A 15,557-nucleotide genomic window follows, 5' to 3' on the forward strand; every position below is an offset into this window, starting at 1 on the left:
GGTCTTTAAAACAGTTCCCCTCCCACTAGGCACACACTTTTCCAAGGCATGTGTGTTGTTCCAGCCCTCTTTGAAAATAGCCACAGTTCTTCTCTGGATCTTCTGCCTCCTCATGTACTCTCAGGCTGTGATGTTGAGGTCAAGCCTCTGTTGGGGTCAGACCATCTGCAGCTGGACTCCTTGTTCTTACTCGTTACTGAAATCGCTTCTTTATGATGCTGGATGGATGTTTGGGTTTGTTGTCCTACTGCAGAAAGAGTTTGGGAGAATCACACATCTTCCTGGTGGTGTTACGGGATGCAGACATGCCGACGTATAGGGAACATCCATAAATTATACAGATATCACTCCATTTAATTTGCTTATTGAGGTATACACAAAATCATACTCTGCATGCATGTGTGATGATTCTTCAGTCAGGTGGTCCACTACACTGATCAGAAGATTTGGGACGGACAAACGTCGTCATCCGTTGTGGTTTCTCCCTCTGATGTACATTCCTCTAGTGCAGCCTCAGGTTTAAATGTCCATTTGTATTGTACACACCAGACTTGGCCACCTTGATATGTCACACACAGACTGTACAGTGTGCCTATTTGTAATTTTTTCTGTTGGTATGATGAGACAAAACATCATTTTTAGTTGTTTTCCTAATACAGCCTTAATATCTATTACATTTTGCTGCCATTTCTGGGCTAAATATACTGGATTACATATATAGGTGGCCATCCAAAGAATGTAAGCATCTGGCTACCTGAATTCGGAATAGTCTCAATTTAAGGTTAAAAAACTTAATTGTGCAAGAGATGGTGTATTTTTTAGTCCACATGTTTGGAAGAAGCACTGAGGGGTCTGTGTAGCTTAATAAATAGCCTGCTAAAGACAGCTACGTCTAGCATGAAGGTTATTCTAAAATAATTCTGGAAACGTGAAACATTCCCTGCAGTTGCTCAAGAGTCTCTAACAATTATATCAATAGTAATCTGAAGTCAAGAGAAGTTCACTTCATGTTGGATATTTGTGTTGAATCACCCAGCTGCTGAGTGGAGCTGAGTATTGAACTTCAAACTCACAATACAGGCTGAAAAATGTGTGTTTTACTGAGTGCTGAAGACTGTCAGTTACTCAAACCGGACAGCGTTGAGTCTGCTAAGATCGTTCCTTGAATAAATTGTAATTTTGCCAGTTTTGGATTTTATGGAGGCAAAGTGCTTGTATAGCTGCAGTTGAGATGTTTGCTTTTTTGTATTAAACAAAAAAAAATGGAGTTTGAAAAATGATTTGCAACGACACCACCGCAGGCCAGAAAGTTGTTGCTGTTACTATGAGGAAATACTGAATCGTTGTGGTCCTCTGACATGACAGTGGTTTGATTGTAAGATAGTGAATGTGAGCACAAAATATCAGTTACTTTTCAGGAATACCAGGGACAGTTTCACAAACTGCCTTTTCACTCACTGCCAAAACACAGATAAAGGTTGATGTAGTTTCACCACATTTGCCGTGAAGAAAAGTTAAAGCTTTTTTTTCATGCGGAGTCTAACAAATCCTTGCTCTATGCCTTTGTCTCTGCAGACAGAGGAGGAAGGTGGATCTGAGGGACCTGCTGGCTGTCTCAGTGGAGGCTGCGATTCTGGGTGGCAAGGAGGTAAAAACGTAACCTTTTTTTAACAGTTCATCAAACAAATGGGAGGTAGCCTTTTATAATTACTGGCATTTAACTGAAAACCACCATCAAGTGATTCACTACCAGTAGACTGTAACAGTTTGCAGAGCTGCTTTAATGGTCGCCATCTGTTAAATGCTGCCATGTTTGTAGGAAAATCTGCAGGTCGTATTGTGAAAAGTTTCATTTCAGCTTTCAGAGTTACTTTACCAAAAATGTTTATTTATGACAGCTGGATACAAATGAGGCATTGAGGCAATGAGACAAGGAAGACAAAAGTACAATAAGATTTAAAATGAAGAATAAAGATATAACAGAGACTTTGTGCACCTTTCACATGAACAGACGAATATACATATGAATGTTTACAACGTCGCCAGTTTAATGAGAGCTTTTTTTTGTTGTATTTATTTTCTCCCAGGTAAAGAAGGTACGTGAGGAAAATGGCCTGAATGAGAAGTCAAAGGGCAAGACACGGGAGGGAGCCAGTGAACTTCTAACGATGGGCGATCTGAGGTCTCATAGGAAGATGTTTAATCTACTACGGAACACATTCCCTGAAGTTAAGGTGAGCACAACCAGTGTTCAGATTTCTGTTACTCTGCATGGTTTTGCTGCTGTGTTTGTTCTTTTTTTGAGGTCAGTTGTTGTCTCTTCTGAAAACTGCAGTGAAGTTTCAGAATACTTGTTTAGCAGATGAAAGCTCTCAACCATACCCAGTTCCACGAATCTGAGAGTTCAGTCACTAACTAGAAAAGATCATGAAACAGCCAGAGGATCTCTATGATGTTAAAAAATGGACTTGGAGGAAGGCTGCAGTGATTTCATCATTCCTGGAGCTCCTTCGTGTTCACACGCTGTTAAAAACGTACAATAAGCCTGAGGCGCAAGACGCACAACCCTGTCTGTTTCTGTCAATTTTTAGGTGAACAGCGAAGAACATGACGACACAGTGGATAAAACGATAACCTGGAGCCGGCTCATTCCAGGTGATATACTGGACAAGATCGACGGGGGAAAGGACATATCTCCTGAGAGCCTCACTGTGTGGATCGATCCTCTAGATGCGACACAAGAATATACTGGTGGGCATTTTACTGAACTTAACTCAAGTTCTGTGATCATTTCAGAAGAAACATTGGACAGTAATATGTCCCGCTGCCATCATGGCACTTGTTGTGCTTCTCCTCTTAACTCTCATTTGACCACACAGACATTTCTGTCCTTTTCATGTTTGATTCTTGACTGAGTTAATGCATTCAGTCGTCCTCAGATGTATTCATACCCTCAAGTAGGAAGAAAACAGCTGTCACTGAAAGAAGTTGAAATTGACAAAAGTAATCATAAAGAAAAAAATAATGAAAATCATGACATTGCTTTTGAATTGTTGTTTAACAGAAATGTGTATATTTTTAAAAACAAAACAAAAAACAAGCAAACAAGCATGATGGGACCCGTAAACTAATGTTTTGTTGAACAACCCTTTGAGCCAATCACTGCCATCAAGTGTTTTCTGTAACTCTTAATCAGACTTCTGCACCTGTTGACAGGTATACTGCTCAAAAAAATTAAGGGAACACTGAATCAACACAGTATAACATAAATTCAACTAAACTTCTGGGATATGGATCGGTCTAGTTAGGAAGTAAGTGTGTGTGAATCCCCCCCTCACTGGGTTAATCATTTTGTTTTCCACTGTTTAAGTTATTGAGAACAAAATGATGTAAGAATGAAGTGTTTCCTTATTTTTTTGGCCCACTGCTCATCAGCAAAGTGCTCTAATTTGTCCAGGACAGTTTTGTTTGTTTTTTTAAATTACTCTTTTCAACCACAACTCAAAAGCAATGTCTTATTTCACTAAATTATAATTTAGCCCTTTTAAAAATTTATTATTACTTTTTTCAGTTTCTAGTTATTTGAATGACTATTGTGAATGTTGCCTTTTCTTTAATGAAAGACTGAATAAATCTGAAGATGACTGTACGACATGACATTTGGCAAAGGTGTGTATTTTGGGGGAAACTTTGGCATCTCAACTTCAGCTTCCATAAAAAATCAGCAATATCCGTATGACCTTAAGGAAAAAAATGTCCCCATTGAAACTCATTAAAACTCCTATTTCTGATGTTCTTGCTATGATGGCATGAAATCATGCATTCTGTGCTGTTAGACTTTTCTTCTGGAGTCTTGGCTTCTAAATTGCCATTTTCCTCGAGATTGTCATTTTTTTCTAATTTAGCTTATGGAGCAAATACAGGCTTTTTTTTAATGCACTTTTATCACAGATGCAGTGTCGGTGTGAACAGCATCCTGTACTAGCTAGTTGCGACAGTATTAATAAACAGTGTAAGCACATACTGAGTAGCTGTAGGCGATGGCAGGTTGAATAAATGACATACTTTAGTTTAAAGTCCTTTTTTGTGAGACAAGGAGTGATGAGAAAAAAGAAAGCACAGATAAGACGAGCCTATTTTAATCGATTTTTTTTTTTAATTACTTGATTGACAGAAGATGATTAAAGATTATTTTTTTATTGCTTCCTGCTATTCCACTGTGCTAATTTTCAGTTTTACTATGTATCATATCAGTGTATCCTGAGTATCTTTGGATGTTCGACTGTTGGAGACACAAAAACAGCAAATTGTAGATGTCACTGGATGATGTGAGAATACAAGGCTTTCTTTCACCACTGTAATACATTTTACATGATGATTAATTGATAATGAAATCATGACGTTCTCATGGCTCAGTAGCAAGTGTTCAGTGATGTGGTGCTGGTCTATCTTCTGGTAGTTTGAAAGTACCTATTTAATGCCCTGCTGGACCAAGTGTTACCTGCAAACACGATAAACCACTACTTTCTTCTACTCTATGTTAATGATTCACTTGCGAATCCGATAAATCCAGATCTCTAACGACTTATGCACAGATGATAATTTCCACATGTTTGAGAGACACTGAAAGTTCTCTAACCTATGTTCTCTTCTATTCATCTTTCATGTTCCCTGTCGCCACCCATATCTTGTATCCGCTTTCTTGGGCTTATCTCTTTATCCTCTGGCTGTGTCTCCTATCTGTTTCCATCTTTGGTCCCCACCCTTCCTGATTGCTCATTTTTCTCTCCACAGAGAATCTGGTGAAGTACGTGACCACGATGGTGTGTGTGGCTGTAGAAGGTAAACCAGTCATTGGGGTCATACACCAGCCGTTCACTGATTTCACTGGTAAGTTTGTGTGCTTTTGCAACTTCACAGCTTTTTATGAAACAAGACGGCCCCACATTTTTCATTTTACATGGTCAGTCTCTGTGTGTGGCTTATCAGCTATGCCCTTTTGAATAATAATCTGACACAAAGGTTAAATATCGTCTTTCCCTTTGCAGATCTTGTTACAATACATTTGACATTTTTGTCTTGTTCCTTTAACTTTGCATAAAGGATTACGCATGGCCTTTGCTCACATTGTCATTTAGTGAAAATAAACTGTAACTGTTGGTTTACAAAATACAAAAAACTTGTACTTCCTCCTCTCTCACACTTTGTCTCTGTCTGCCTTTCATCACTCCTTCAGCCTGGGCGTTTGTAGGTCATGGATCAAATATGCATTCACGATCATCCTACAGCGCCCCTCCTTCAAAAGTGATTGTATCACGTTCCCACTCTGGACATGTTCAAAGTTACGTTCGTGAGGCTTTTGGAAACAGCACATCTATCATAGAAGCAGGTGGAGCAGGTGAGAAGAGAATTATTGTACATATATATGTTAATGTGCAGATGAAGCTAGAAAGACTTTATCTCTCGCTACAGTATCAAGTATATCAAGTCATAACTGAGCCTTGTTGTACATTTTTTACACATGAATCAAGAAACTCTATTTCATTCTCTTTGTCTGAATAAAATAATGGAGCACTTTTTTTCACCTTTTTTATCACCTTTTTTGTTTTTTGTTTTTTTGTTTTTTAGCATTGACCTCAAATTCATCCCTGTGTTAGCGTTAGGGTTATTCTATCCCAGTTCATTAGGGGCCTTCTGCTCAATCATCTCCAATTTGCTTGAAACTTTTTTTTTTTCAATCATAAACTGTGGATGTTTAAATTGGTAACATATCAAATACTTACTGAAATTTTAAACAAATGTAAAAACTGCCTGTCCATCCACTTTAGACACGTTTTCCAGTGCATTAAAATAGTGTTTGTTTAATTTTACACATTGCATCAAAAAAGAAGTAAAGTACAGGGATGAGCAGCTTGCTATGACAACCTCTTTTTAAGAGACACCAAAGAAATGTATGCAAAATATAATCTCAATTTGTAGGAAAATGCTGATCAGCAAACCAGTCATGTCGACCACTGTCTCATTTTGTGTGTCTGTCTCTCTCTCTCTCTCTCTCTCAGGATACAAGGTGCTGTCACTGTTGGAGATGCCTTCAACTGAAGCAGGCTCTGTAGACCAGGCAGATCTTTACGTCCACATCACCTTCATTAAGAAATGGGACATCTGCGCTGGTGCAGCCCTATTGAACGCACAGGGTAATTTAACAACTGTTGTTTTTCATTCTTTGCAGTTTCAACTTGTGTTCTGGTTTTCCTCTTCACAGGCAACTGTAGTTTTTTACTGGGCTACTTTCAGGACATTTAACCTCTTAAAGCCCCTTAAACTTCATTTGTTTCAAATAATAATTGTGTTTCTGTAACATCAGGTATTCATGACTAATGAAGCAAAAGTCAGTTTATTCAGTTGAAACCAGAAGTTTAAATACACTGTATAAAAAGGCACATGATCTTTTTTTTTCTTCTTTCCTCACTATCTGACATTAAATGTGAGCTAAAAATCAAAGATAAAAGCACAAACATGGAAACCTCTTGTGAAATTACCAGACTGTTCTAACTTTGGCAGACAATCATACATTGTCCTTCCATAAACATGAAATACTAAGTCCATTTGTTGAATGACATTTTAACAAATGTGTTTGTATTGACTGCATCATGTATACGTGTGCAATGTGGTTGTAGGAGGCCACATGACGACTCTAAAGGGAGAGGACATCGACTACAGTGGAACTGCTATCAACAAAGGAGGCCTGGTGGCCAGTGTGGGTGTGGATCATAAGGCCATACTGCAAAAACTGCCAACCTGGGACCCTGAGAAGCACTGAAACACAGCGACACAGAGCCATTGGTAGTTTGGTCAGGTTCTGGGAAAGGCGACACGTGGCGGCTCTATAACTGAGAGTGGGCTATAAACGTAATCAGACCTTCATAATTTCAGCATCGGACACCAAACATCTACCGATCAGATGGACTGGAGTTACTGTCACCAACATGGGCCACGAAGCAGGACTGTGGAACCAGCACAGCTGCCACTGGAAGCTGCAAAGACTGGAACAATGGCTCTGAATACACACTCCTCTACATACATACATTCTTGCAGCTCAGAGAAACGGTACATCTTCCTCTCCTCGGACAATCGCAAACAAACACAAGCTCGCATTGGACAACAGGATGACTCTAATGTGAAATAGTAAACCGAGGAGCACAGTGCTGAACACGACAGCGAAACCCATGAAGGGACATTTGGCTTTCATCGTCTTAAGCCCACATGTTCATCACATGAGTAAGAAACACCATGGATCACAGACAGGGACGGTAGATTAACCATCAGCACGAGCTTATCTCAGTTAGTGAAATAATAACCTAACAGGATTTAAGACTGCGTAGAAACTCGCACTGACAAACAGTCCCTGTGGCCTGAACAACATCTGAAATATTACAGTTTTACTGGCCACTTGATTGCATTTCAAACCCTCTGTTCACCAACAGCGTTACAGCACAACAATTCTCTTTACACCTTCTTCAGCATTTCAGCTTTGGACTGAGAGTGAATATTCTTCCGAACAGAAAAAAAGAAGAAGACCTTGCCCCCATTTTTCAAAGCAGAATGGAAAATGGTGTACTGATTCTTTTTAGAGTAAGCACCATGCGTTTCATCCCAGTGAACTACGAAGAGTGTTTATAATAGTCCAGCTCGATAGCAGTCATTTATTTGTAGATTTAAAAACAAAACGTCCACAGTCACAGCAACGCCTGGAATGAGATCAGTTACTAAGGTACTAGTTTTACTAAAGCTTCCTGCAGCTCAACTGGAGAAAAAAACACAGTTTGGTCACAAATGAACAAAGATTAAATTGTTACAGGGAAATGTGAAGAAGTGGTCTATTTCCCATTTTTTATTGTTAGACTTCTGGATGATGAAACCTTTTTCTCATGCCGTGACAGATTGTTTTTCCTCACCTGTAATAATATAGCACAACTTTACTCTAAGGTGTGCCTGCTGGGAATAGAAGGAATGCGAAGAAGTGTGTATTGAATCTGAATCCTGAGTAGAGGTTTAATCAGCCAGAATCATTTTGAATGTGAAGAACTTGAAGTTGTCATTTCTTTTCTCTTTTTTTTCCTTTTTTTAAAAAATTATCTTCCTCAGAATCCTGTCGATACAAAAGTCACGAGTTAAACACCTTCCCAGTCTGGTACAACATCACCTCCTCTCCAGCACAAACGTGTTGCTCAGATCGTTGCTCTTCTTAGTAAATTCGTCTTGCTGAACCAGACTACAGACTGAACAACAGCCTGAGCTCACCACTGCTAAGAACAGTGTACAGTGTCATCCAATGTGTACAGCCTCATTCTTCACTTTAAAGCGACCATCAGAAGAAAACGCTTTTACGTTTCAGTGGTTTCATGTCTAAAGAACTAAATGCAAGTCTTTTAAAAACATGAGTGGGTTTTAAAAAAAAAAAAATCCTGGAATGAAAATAATCTGAGATGGACTTGTGTGTCTCTTTTCCCAAACCATTTCTGCTGCACAATCCACACCTGGAATATTGACTTGTCTAAGCCTTGCCACCCAGGCTGTGTTTTGTTGGATCCTCGACTGTACACGGTGTATGTGTACTTGCATGGTTTTGTATTTTGATTAACCTTTGGCCCTCCTGTTTCCATCCCGATGAAAATGCCCCTGCCTCGATGAACCTGTATTCCTGCTGACTACTGTAGATCTTTCTGTCTGCAATAACTCTATCAGTCTGTTTGGACTGACAGTTCTACAACCAATCAAATTTTCTTTTGCTGTGAAACTATGGTAAATCATGAAAACCTCCTGCAAAGTATGAGCTCATGCCATGGACCTGTTTCATGTTCAGTTTGTCTCAGCATCCTTTGTGTTGTTAGCTTTGTTTAGATGAAAACTGCGTAGAGTTTAAATGTTGTTACAGTACGTTCTGCCACTGACTCACCATACCTGGTGGATCATAATGACTTGGAGAAGCTGTTAGGAGGTTAAAGGCCCAATCTGGAGAGAGTAGAGTTGACATTAGAAACAGAAAACAGAGTTCAGTTTTAAAAGTCAGAGCTGGTACATCTATTAGAGGTTGGGCCTTGTCGTGCTAAATTTCAGTTCTTTGATTTGAGTGCCTTTGATCTACTTTGTAAACGGTTATGCTTTGATAATTTGATAATGATGGCCAATACGCTGAGGGTAATTCTGCAACAGAGATGTAGATGGCATCACAGTGCCCTCTGCTCGTGTGCTGTATGAAAAACAGTTTTGAGTAAGAGAAGGTGATTAAAGGGAACCACTTTACACATCGGAGTCTGTTCAGAGATGTTGGGCTGTCGCACCTTGTATATTTAAAAAAATATAGTTTTGTTGAGCTCCTTTGGGGGTTCAGAGTTAGAAGTCTAAGTGTAAAGTGATGCCTCTTGTGTCAGCATCAGTGTGGCCTTAAGATTTGCAACAAACAATGGGGGTTTGTGGAGTTACAAGTGAGATTGCCAAACCTCCAACCAAGCTGTGGCTGGATTAGGTTTTGACAAGAAAACTGTCATTTAATATCAAAGCAATTCAATGCTATATCAGTGGAGTGCTTTCAATGTGTAGATGTGAATCTAAAGGGTGCAGATTGTTGGTGCAACTACAGACTGTACATGTGTTCTGCTCTACACATCTCAACATTATTGTTTAAAAAGTGTATTATTTACAGGTTGCTTATGTCTTGAGCTGTTGTCAGTATAGAGGAGCGAATATGGCGACCTCAGTAATTCACAACATTCAGTTCTTGTAAGATTTGATAGATAAGTTTTGATACAATAATTAGCCGTAAATTGTTAACATCGACTTGACACAATCTTAACAGATGTATTTATATCAGCAGTTATTGGAATCATGGCGATCAGACTCATAGGTTCAACATTGAGCTGCGAGGTTTTAGCTGAAGACATTTCAGCAGTGTTCACTCCACTGGATGCCTATGAGTGTAACACAGGCCGTTTTCTACCAATCTCAAGCTGATGATTTAGTAATTTTTTCTTCTGCATGGTTAATGGAACTAATTAAGCAAAAGTAGGTTTTTGGTTCGGCCCGGGGGATTCTCATTTTTATTCAAATAACGCAAGAACATTTGACTTAAACTACTAAGAGTTGATGAAACTAAATAGTTGCATTTTATGCCAACGGAGGAAAGTTTTTAATACTGTGTCAGTCATGTTTTAAATGTGGAGAGACGATTACGCAGAGATACACAGCAGTTGAGTGGTTAAGCTGACCACCATATCTGCCTCTAACCAGCATGTGAGGGCGATAAGGACAGGGAATATTCAGCTTGGAAATGAGATGCAACAGACTTTAAGAAAAACTAGTACATGGACAAACAGGACTACCTGTGTCCTTCAGGATGCTTGATAGGAAGGTGATGTGCCGTGCTTTTAAAAGGCTGAGGGTCACTCTTGTCAGTCGGTTGGATAATCAGGTTGATGTACAGCTGCTCTCTGAGTCATTCATCCTGCTTCTGCTGTGAATTTCCAATAAAACATCAGTGTGCATGATGGTACAGATTGTGTCTACTCTGGTTTTATTGCAGCAGGCCAATGAGGAGACTTCACAAGATACCAAACATGAAATCAGAACAGACCATTTGTAGACTTCTAGTTATAAAGAAAGGCTAAAGTGTTCAGAAGCAATCATCATATTAATCCTATAAGTGAACCAGCCTGAATAATAGCTGAGCTATGAAACACTTTGTGGTAACAAAGCAAAACGGATCTTTCATATTTTCAGCACTTTGAATCTTAATTTTGGCCTATGCGTCTTCAATCAGCAACTTCTGGAAGTGCACAATGTTCATGAAGGATGAGAACTAATACGAACACAGCATTTTATACGTTTCTGCACAGGGTTCATGTACATAGTTCTGCCATGTGTAACTACTGAAGATATTGTACAACAACAACATACAAAATGGTGGTGACGAATGCAGCAACAGGTCCACTGTCACTTAAAAAAAATCTTACCAAGAGTCCTATATGGAGATATGTTTTTATGTCAGAAGAAGTTATAGACAATCAAAATCCAAAATGCTACTGGAGTCACAGAGTATTTTGGAGGAAAGATAGAAACAACTTATAGTATGAAGGCTGGCAAATATAATCTCACTGAGATTAAGCACTGAAAGAGTCAGACATTTATTGAGATACTTTCATTACACAGATCTTCCTCTGCTTCAGGCTTGTCCTGCTTGCTTGACAGGCATCTCAGCTGCTACAAAAAGCAATAAGATGATTTCTTAGTACAGAAACACCAAAACATGCTTTTACATTCTGCTTAATAACCAAACTGACATCACAAAAGAAGTTCAGTACAAACTCTGATTGCAGTAGTAAACATTGGCAGTTATCTCCTCTAACCAGAAACTCCTGCTTCTATAGCTGCATTTATGAGCAAAACAAAAAATATACAACAAACACAGTCTGGAGAGCTAATGCATTTGCAGCCACAGAATACTTACAGTGAGCTGACAGCTTGCTGAGAATAGGCTGGAGAGCATCTTCTAAATCTCTCCTTTGGGCTGTGAAGTCTGAAACGGTCTGGTTTTTGACATTCTGAATCCAGTCTGACTTTGCAGATAAATTAGATGTGCAGATGTTCTGTGCAGAAATTGACACAAGAAATACATGAAGAAGACTTTGGAACAGATGAGTAATAATGACATTTTATAATTTTATTCTGTTAAACCTCTAAACTTTATAGGTTTCATTGTTTCTTTCATTCCTTCTACTTATTTTTCACTGGATTGGGTTTAAATTTGTGCTGAACATCCACAAATCCTGAAGGATAATGTACACCTAACAGTTGCTGTGTTGACGTTTTACATAAATCACATCAGTTAGAATTTTCTAACAGAGCAAAGAGTATTTTTTTTTAAATTGCAAACAAACTTTGATTCTGTGTAATGTTAACATATATCTTTTATAACTTGAAGTTATTTAGCCCGGCATAAAAAAACAACTAATTATCACAGATCTTTAAAAAAAAAAATACAGCTTAAAATCTGAACAAACAATTTTAAAGATATTTTAACGATTTCTATTTTTGCAAGAAGGATCATTTTAAATTCTTCCAAACAAAAAAAATGTTATATCACTCCTTTTTCATTTCATTTTTTAAAATTTTTTTTATTTATTTATTTTTTTTAAAAGCTAAGTTTTCACAAGTCTCACTGGCTGTAATGTTACATTCAGTGTCATATTTGATACTCGACCAGTTAACTTGTATACATGAACTATATAAATTAGGCACAGAATCAAGTGTGGTTTAAAGAAAGCTATTAATCTCTGAAAAGTGAACATTCTTTATTTGAGCAGAAAATTCTTTATTGTTACCAATTTAAAAACTAAGCCCTGCGATAGACTGGCAACTTGTCCAGGTGTCCCCTGCCTTCACCCTGAGTCAGCTGGGATAGGCTCCAGGCCTTCCATGATGTGAACTGGCAGGGTTGGCTAAGTTGTTATAGAATTACCTCCATTACATAAACTACATTTAGTAGGCACCTCTCATAATAAATATCCACCTACTAGGGTTACCAAGGATGTTCTTCACGCTGGTTGGCAATCATTTATTAAAACAACTATATTGAATTTTTAACTTCAGTGTCAGTAATTTGTTGAATCCTCATGTAAAGAAACGTGTCACCTTTTCCTTCTTTGTCAGTTCCCTGTCAGACTTGTTGATCATGTCCTTAATATGGTTTACATAAGACATCAAGTCCTGTTTGGCGTCTGTGCAGAGACAAACACATGTTAAGGTTATACATGTGTGCTAGTTCGTGCTGCTAAAATACCAGCATCACATCAGCTCAACATACCAGCCAGGATGAGACAGTCTATACAGTCTGTCTTGGCGTAGATCCTGGACAGATCTACAGGTGTCTCTCCTTTGAAGGTCTCAGCCTTGAGATCAGCTCCAAGCTCCAGCAGAGTCCTCGCCGTGTCCACGCGGCCCCAACAGGCAGTGAGGTGCAGCGCTGAAAAACCTGCAAAACAAACAGGATCAAAAAGAGGGGCTTGTGATCAGCAAACAACCTGCTGTGAGCCGTGGTGCTGGTCCAAGACTGTGTGGATTCCAGCTTATTCACTAAACCACTGTGTGTTGCCAGAGAACCCAAATATTATGTGTCTGTAGCAGAGGATGAAGTATTTTCAGGACCACTCTTCTAGGTCCCTTGTTTGGTGTTTTGTTTGTTTGAAAGTTTTATTTCCATCCAAAATACAGTAAGAATAACAATTCTGTCTAAGTACTTATAGTTTTAGAAGATTTTTCCATCTCAATAGTAATTTCTAACTAAACAGTTAATGTTTCACCAGGTTTTTTTCCACCATAATAGTATTTTCAAACATAAGAGTTCTGGTTTTAAAGGTTTACTACACCCAAATTGTGTTTTTTGAACTAAAAAGTTATGATTATACTGCTTTTAATGTTTTAGCCCACTCCAGCTACTTCTCTCTATGCCACAGTACCTACAGATTTAAAGGCTATTTTAAAGGCTGATTCCACCCAAATAATACTTCCTTATTAAAGACGTGATTTTAAGGTTTTATTCCACCCAAAATACTACTTTCTATCCAAGTACTATTAGTTTCAAAGATTTATTCCACAAAAACAGTACTTTATAATAATGAATTATGGATTTAAAGGTGTACTCTGCTCAAAATGCAGTGTTCTCCCCGAGTATTTACTGTTTTAAAGGTTGGTTCCACCTAAATAGTACTCTCTGCATAGGTGGTGTTATTATTTGCTAGTGTCTGTGAGCTACAAAACTAGCTCCACAAATTGTCTAAGTATTATCAGGCATACGAAGAGTCAGTGAAAAGCAAGATTAGTAGAAATGTGGCTTCACAACAACCCGCGCCTTTTCTGGCTATGACAGGCCTAAATATCTGCCATGAACCTGAACTTAACCCCTAATCCCTCCGTTAACCAGCGACCTGCCTGCTCTGGACTCACCCCTGACGGTCTGATCGTTCACCGGGGCTCCGTGTGCGACCAGCTCCCTGACGAGGTCGCTCCGTCCCAACATGCTGGCCGTCATCAGGGCGTTTCTGCCCACTTCGTCCTTTTGACCGAACAAGTTCTGTTCCCGAGACTCTTCTGATTCCTCCACTCCTGCTAGAAGCTGCTTCAAGGCCTCCAAGTCTCCAGACAGCACAAACTTAAAGATTTCTTCCTGTATCGACGACATTTTCTTCAAGCTAGCAGTCATAGAGACCACCGTCTCCATGGTTACAGCGTCACCTGCTGTAAACGTTAAAGTTTTACGTAAAAGTTAAAGCCACTTTATTAGATGTAGAGACATCTGCTAAGAATTCATTATATGGAAAAGAAATCACTCTTGCCAAATGAATGCAAGGTGATAAACAGAGCTCCGTCCAAATATATATCTTTTTTTTAAAGAAACCTGTCTTCCTATTCATAAACTCGTTCTGCCTCTTTAAAAAAAAATAAAAAATTAACCAACTATTATTCCACTTTTACTGTATGTTTGAGTAGCCCCATCCAGTGTCATTTGTTTATTAAAGTGTATGTCTTAACAGTATGTATAACTCATAAATAGCTTCATTGTGGCATTTCCTACGTACCGGTGTTGTCTGTGAACGCAGCACCGGCCGTCAGGGGTTCCATGGTGTAATGGTTAGCACTCTGGACTCTGAATCCAGCGATCCGAGTTCAAATCTCGGTGGGACCTGATTTTGAAGAAGCGACCAAGTAAACAATTTAACTTAATCCGTATCTCAGTTACATCTCTCATGGGAAATATTCCAGCACGCTGTCACAGTTTGTTACATCAGACAAGAAAATGTTGGGAATGTTCCCTAAAAGTTTGCCATATCAACGTCTCTGAATGTTCCCTGAAGGTGATTTTAAAAGGAAAATTTCCAGAAAGTTACTGTTTGCTGAATTGTCACAGAACATTCCCAAAAACAAACAGTAATATCCAGAAAACCTTCAGCTCATTCTCTAATGTTCCCTCAAAACCTTCTCTCGTGTTCCCTGAAGGCTCCCCTATGATCAGTGTTGGTTTGATCAGGGAACCAGAAAACCGGGTAACCTTCAAGTAATGTTCCCATAAGGTTACTGTTTTCTGACTCTTCAAGGAACCTTCTCTGAATATTTCCCCAAAGGCTCCCCAAAGACGACTGCATTTAATGAACTGGATTTTGGCGTTGAGCTTAGTAAATCATTTTTTAAAAATCTAGTGTTGCCTCGTGTGTTCTGCTCCTGTGTTTTTACTACGTTATCAGTGGAAATGTGGACCCAAGATTGAAACAAAAGGACAGGGAACAGATCTGGGTTTTAGTCTCTCAATCAGACTTAAACAAGGTTCCACAAAAGCACAGACTGAACTCAGCAGAAAATAATTACAGCAGCTCAAAAGTGAGAAGCTACAGAATAAGAAATCTAACTCAGAGTCTTGCAGGAAGAAGGTTTCAGGCCTGATTTGATTCGAGACTCAACAAGTACAACAAGCTGCAGAGCTTCAGCACCACGGACAGCAGAAGTTTAAT

General features: G+C 38.9%; 2 protein-coding genes and 1 non-coding gene across 3 annotated transcripts in view; 2 read left to right on the forward strand and 1 right to left on the reverse strand.

Annotated features, from left to right (window-relative positions):
* bpnt2 (3'(2'), 5'-bisphosphate nucleotidase 2) overlaps positions 1-10,549 on the forward strand; it is a 12,395-nt gene extending 1,846 nt beyond the window's left edge. The window contains exons 2-8 of the mRNA XM_008293048.1: positions 1,576-1,648; positions 2,088-2,234; positions 2,592-2,751; positions 4,795-4,890; positions 5,237-5,398; positions 6,060-6,194; positions 6,678-10,549. Of these exons, the coding sequence (XP_008291270.1) occupies positions 1,576-1,648; positions 2,088-2,234; positions 2,592-2,751; positions 4,795-4,890; positions 5,237-5,398; positions 6,060-6,194; positions 6,678-6,820 (916 nt within the window). The 3' untranslated portion in view covers positions 6,821-10,549. The remainder of the gene's footprint in view (positions 1-1,575; positions 1,649-2,087; positions 2,235-2,591; positions 2,752-4,794; positions 4,891-5,236; positions 5,399-6,059; positions 6,195-6,677) is intronic.
* A 615-nt stretch (positions 10,550-11,164) lies between these two features.
* Positions 11,165-14,673, reverse strand: ankrd45 (ankyrin repeat domain 45). Its single transcript, XM_008293054.1, has 6 exons — positions 14,631-14,673; positions 13,999-14,286; positions 12,860-13,027; positions 12,688-12,773; positions 11,504-11,642; positions 11,165-11,256 (listed from the first exon to the last, which is right to left on the reverse strand). Exons 1-6 carry the CDS (start codon positions 14,671-14,673, stop codon positions 11,219-11,221), a joined length of 762 nt encoding a protein of 253 aa, XP_008291276.1. The 3' UTR covers positions 11,165-11,218.
* On the forward strand, positions 14,666-14,737 carry trnaq-cug (transfer RNA glutamine (anticodon CUG)). Its single transcript has one exon. It is a non-coding gene; the product is annotated as a tRNA-Gln (tRNA).
* The last annotated feature ends 820 nt before the right edge of the window (positions 14,738-15,557 follow it).

This window comes from Stegastes partitus, unplaced genomic scaffold (assembly GCF_000690725.1).
Source record: "Stegastes partitus isolate 25-593 unplaced genomic scaffold, Stegastes_partitus-1.0.2 Scaffold854, whole genome shotgun sequence".
NCBI classification, from domain to species: Eukaryota; Metazoa; Chordata; class Actinopteri; family Pomacentridae; genus Stegastes; species Stegastes partitus.

Excerpts from the sequence above, each read along its gene's own strand:
- ankrd45 (XM_008293054.1), bottom strand. The coding sequence starts at position 14,673 with ATGGAACCCCTGACGGCCGGTGCTGCGTTCACAGACAACACCG. Across the intron at positions 12,774-12,859 it reads AGACTGTCTCATCCTGGCTG|ACGCCAAACAGGACTTGATG; the intron begins GTATGTTGAGCT and ends GTCTCTGCACAG. Across the intron at positions 11,643-12,687 it reads AACTGACAAAGAAGGAAAAG|AACATCTGCACATCTAATTT; the intron begins GTGACACGTTTC and ends ATTTCTGCACAG.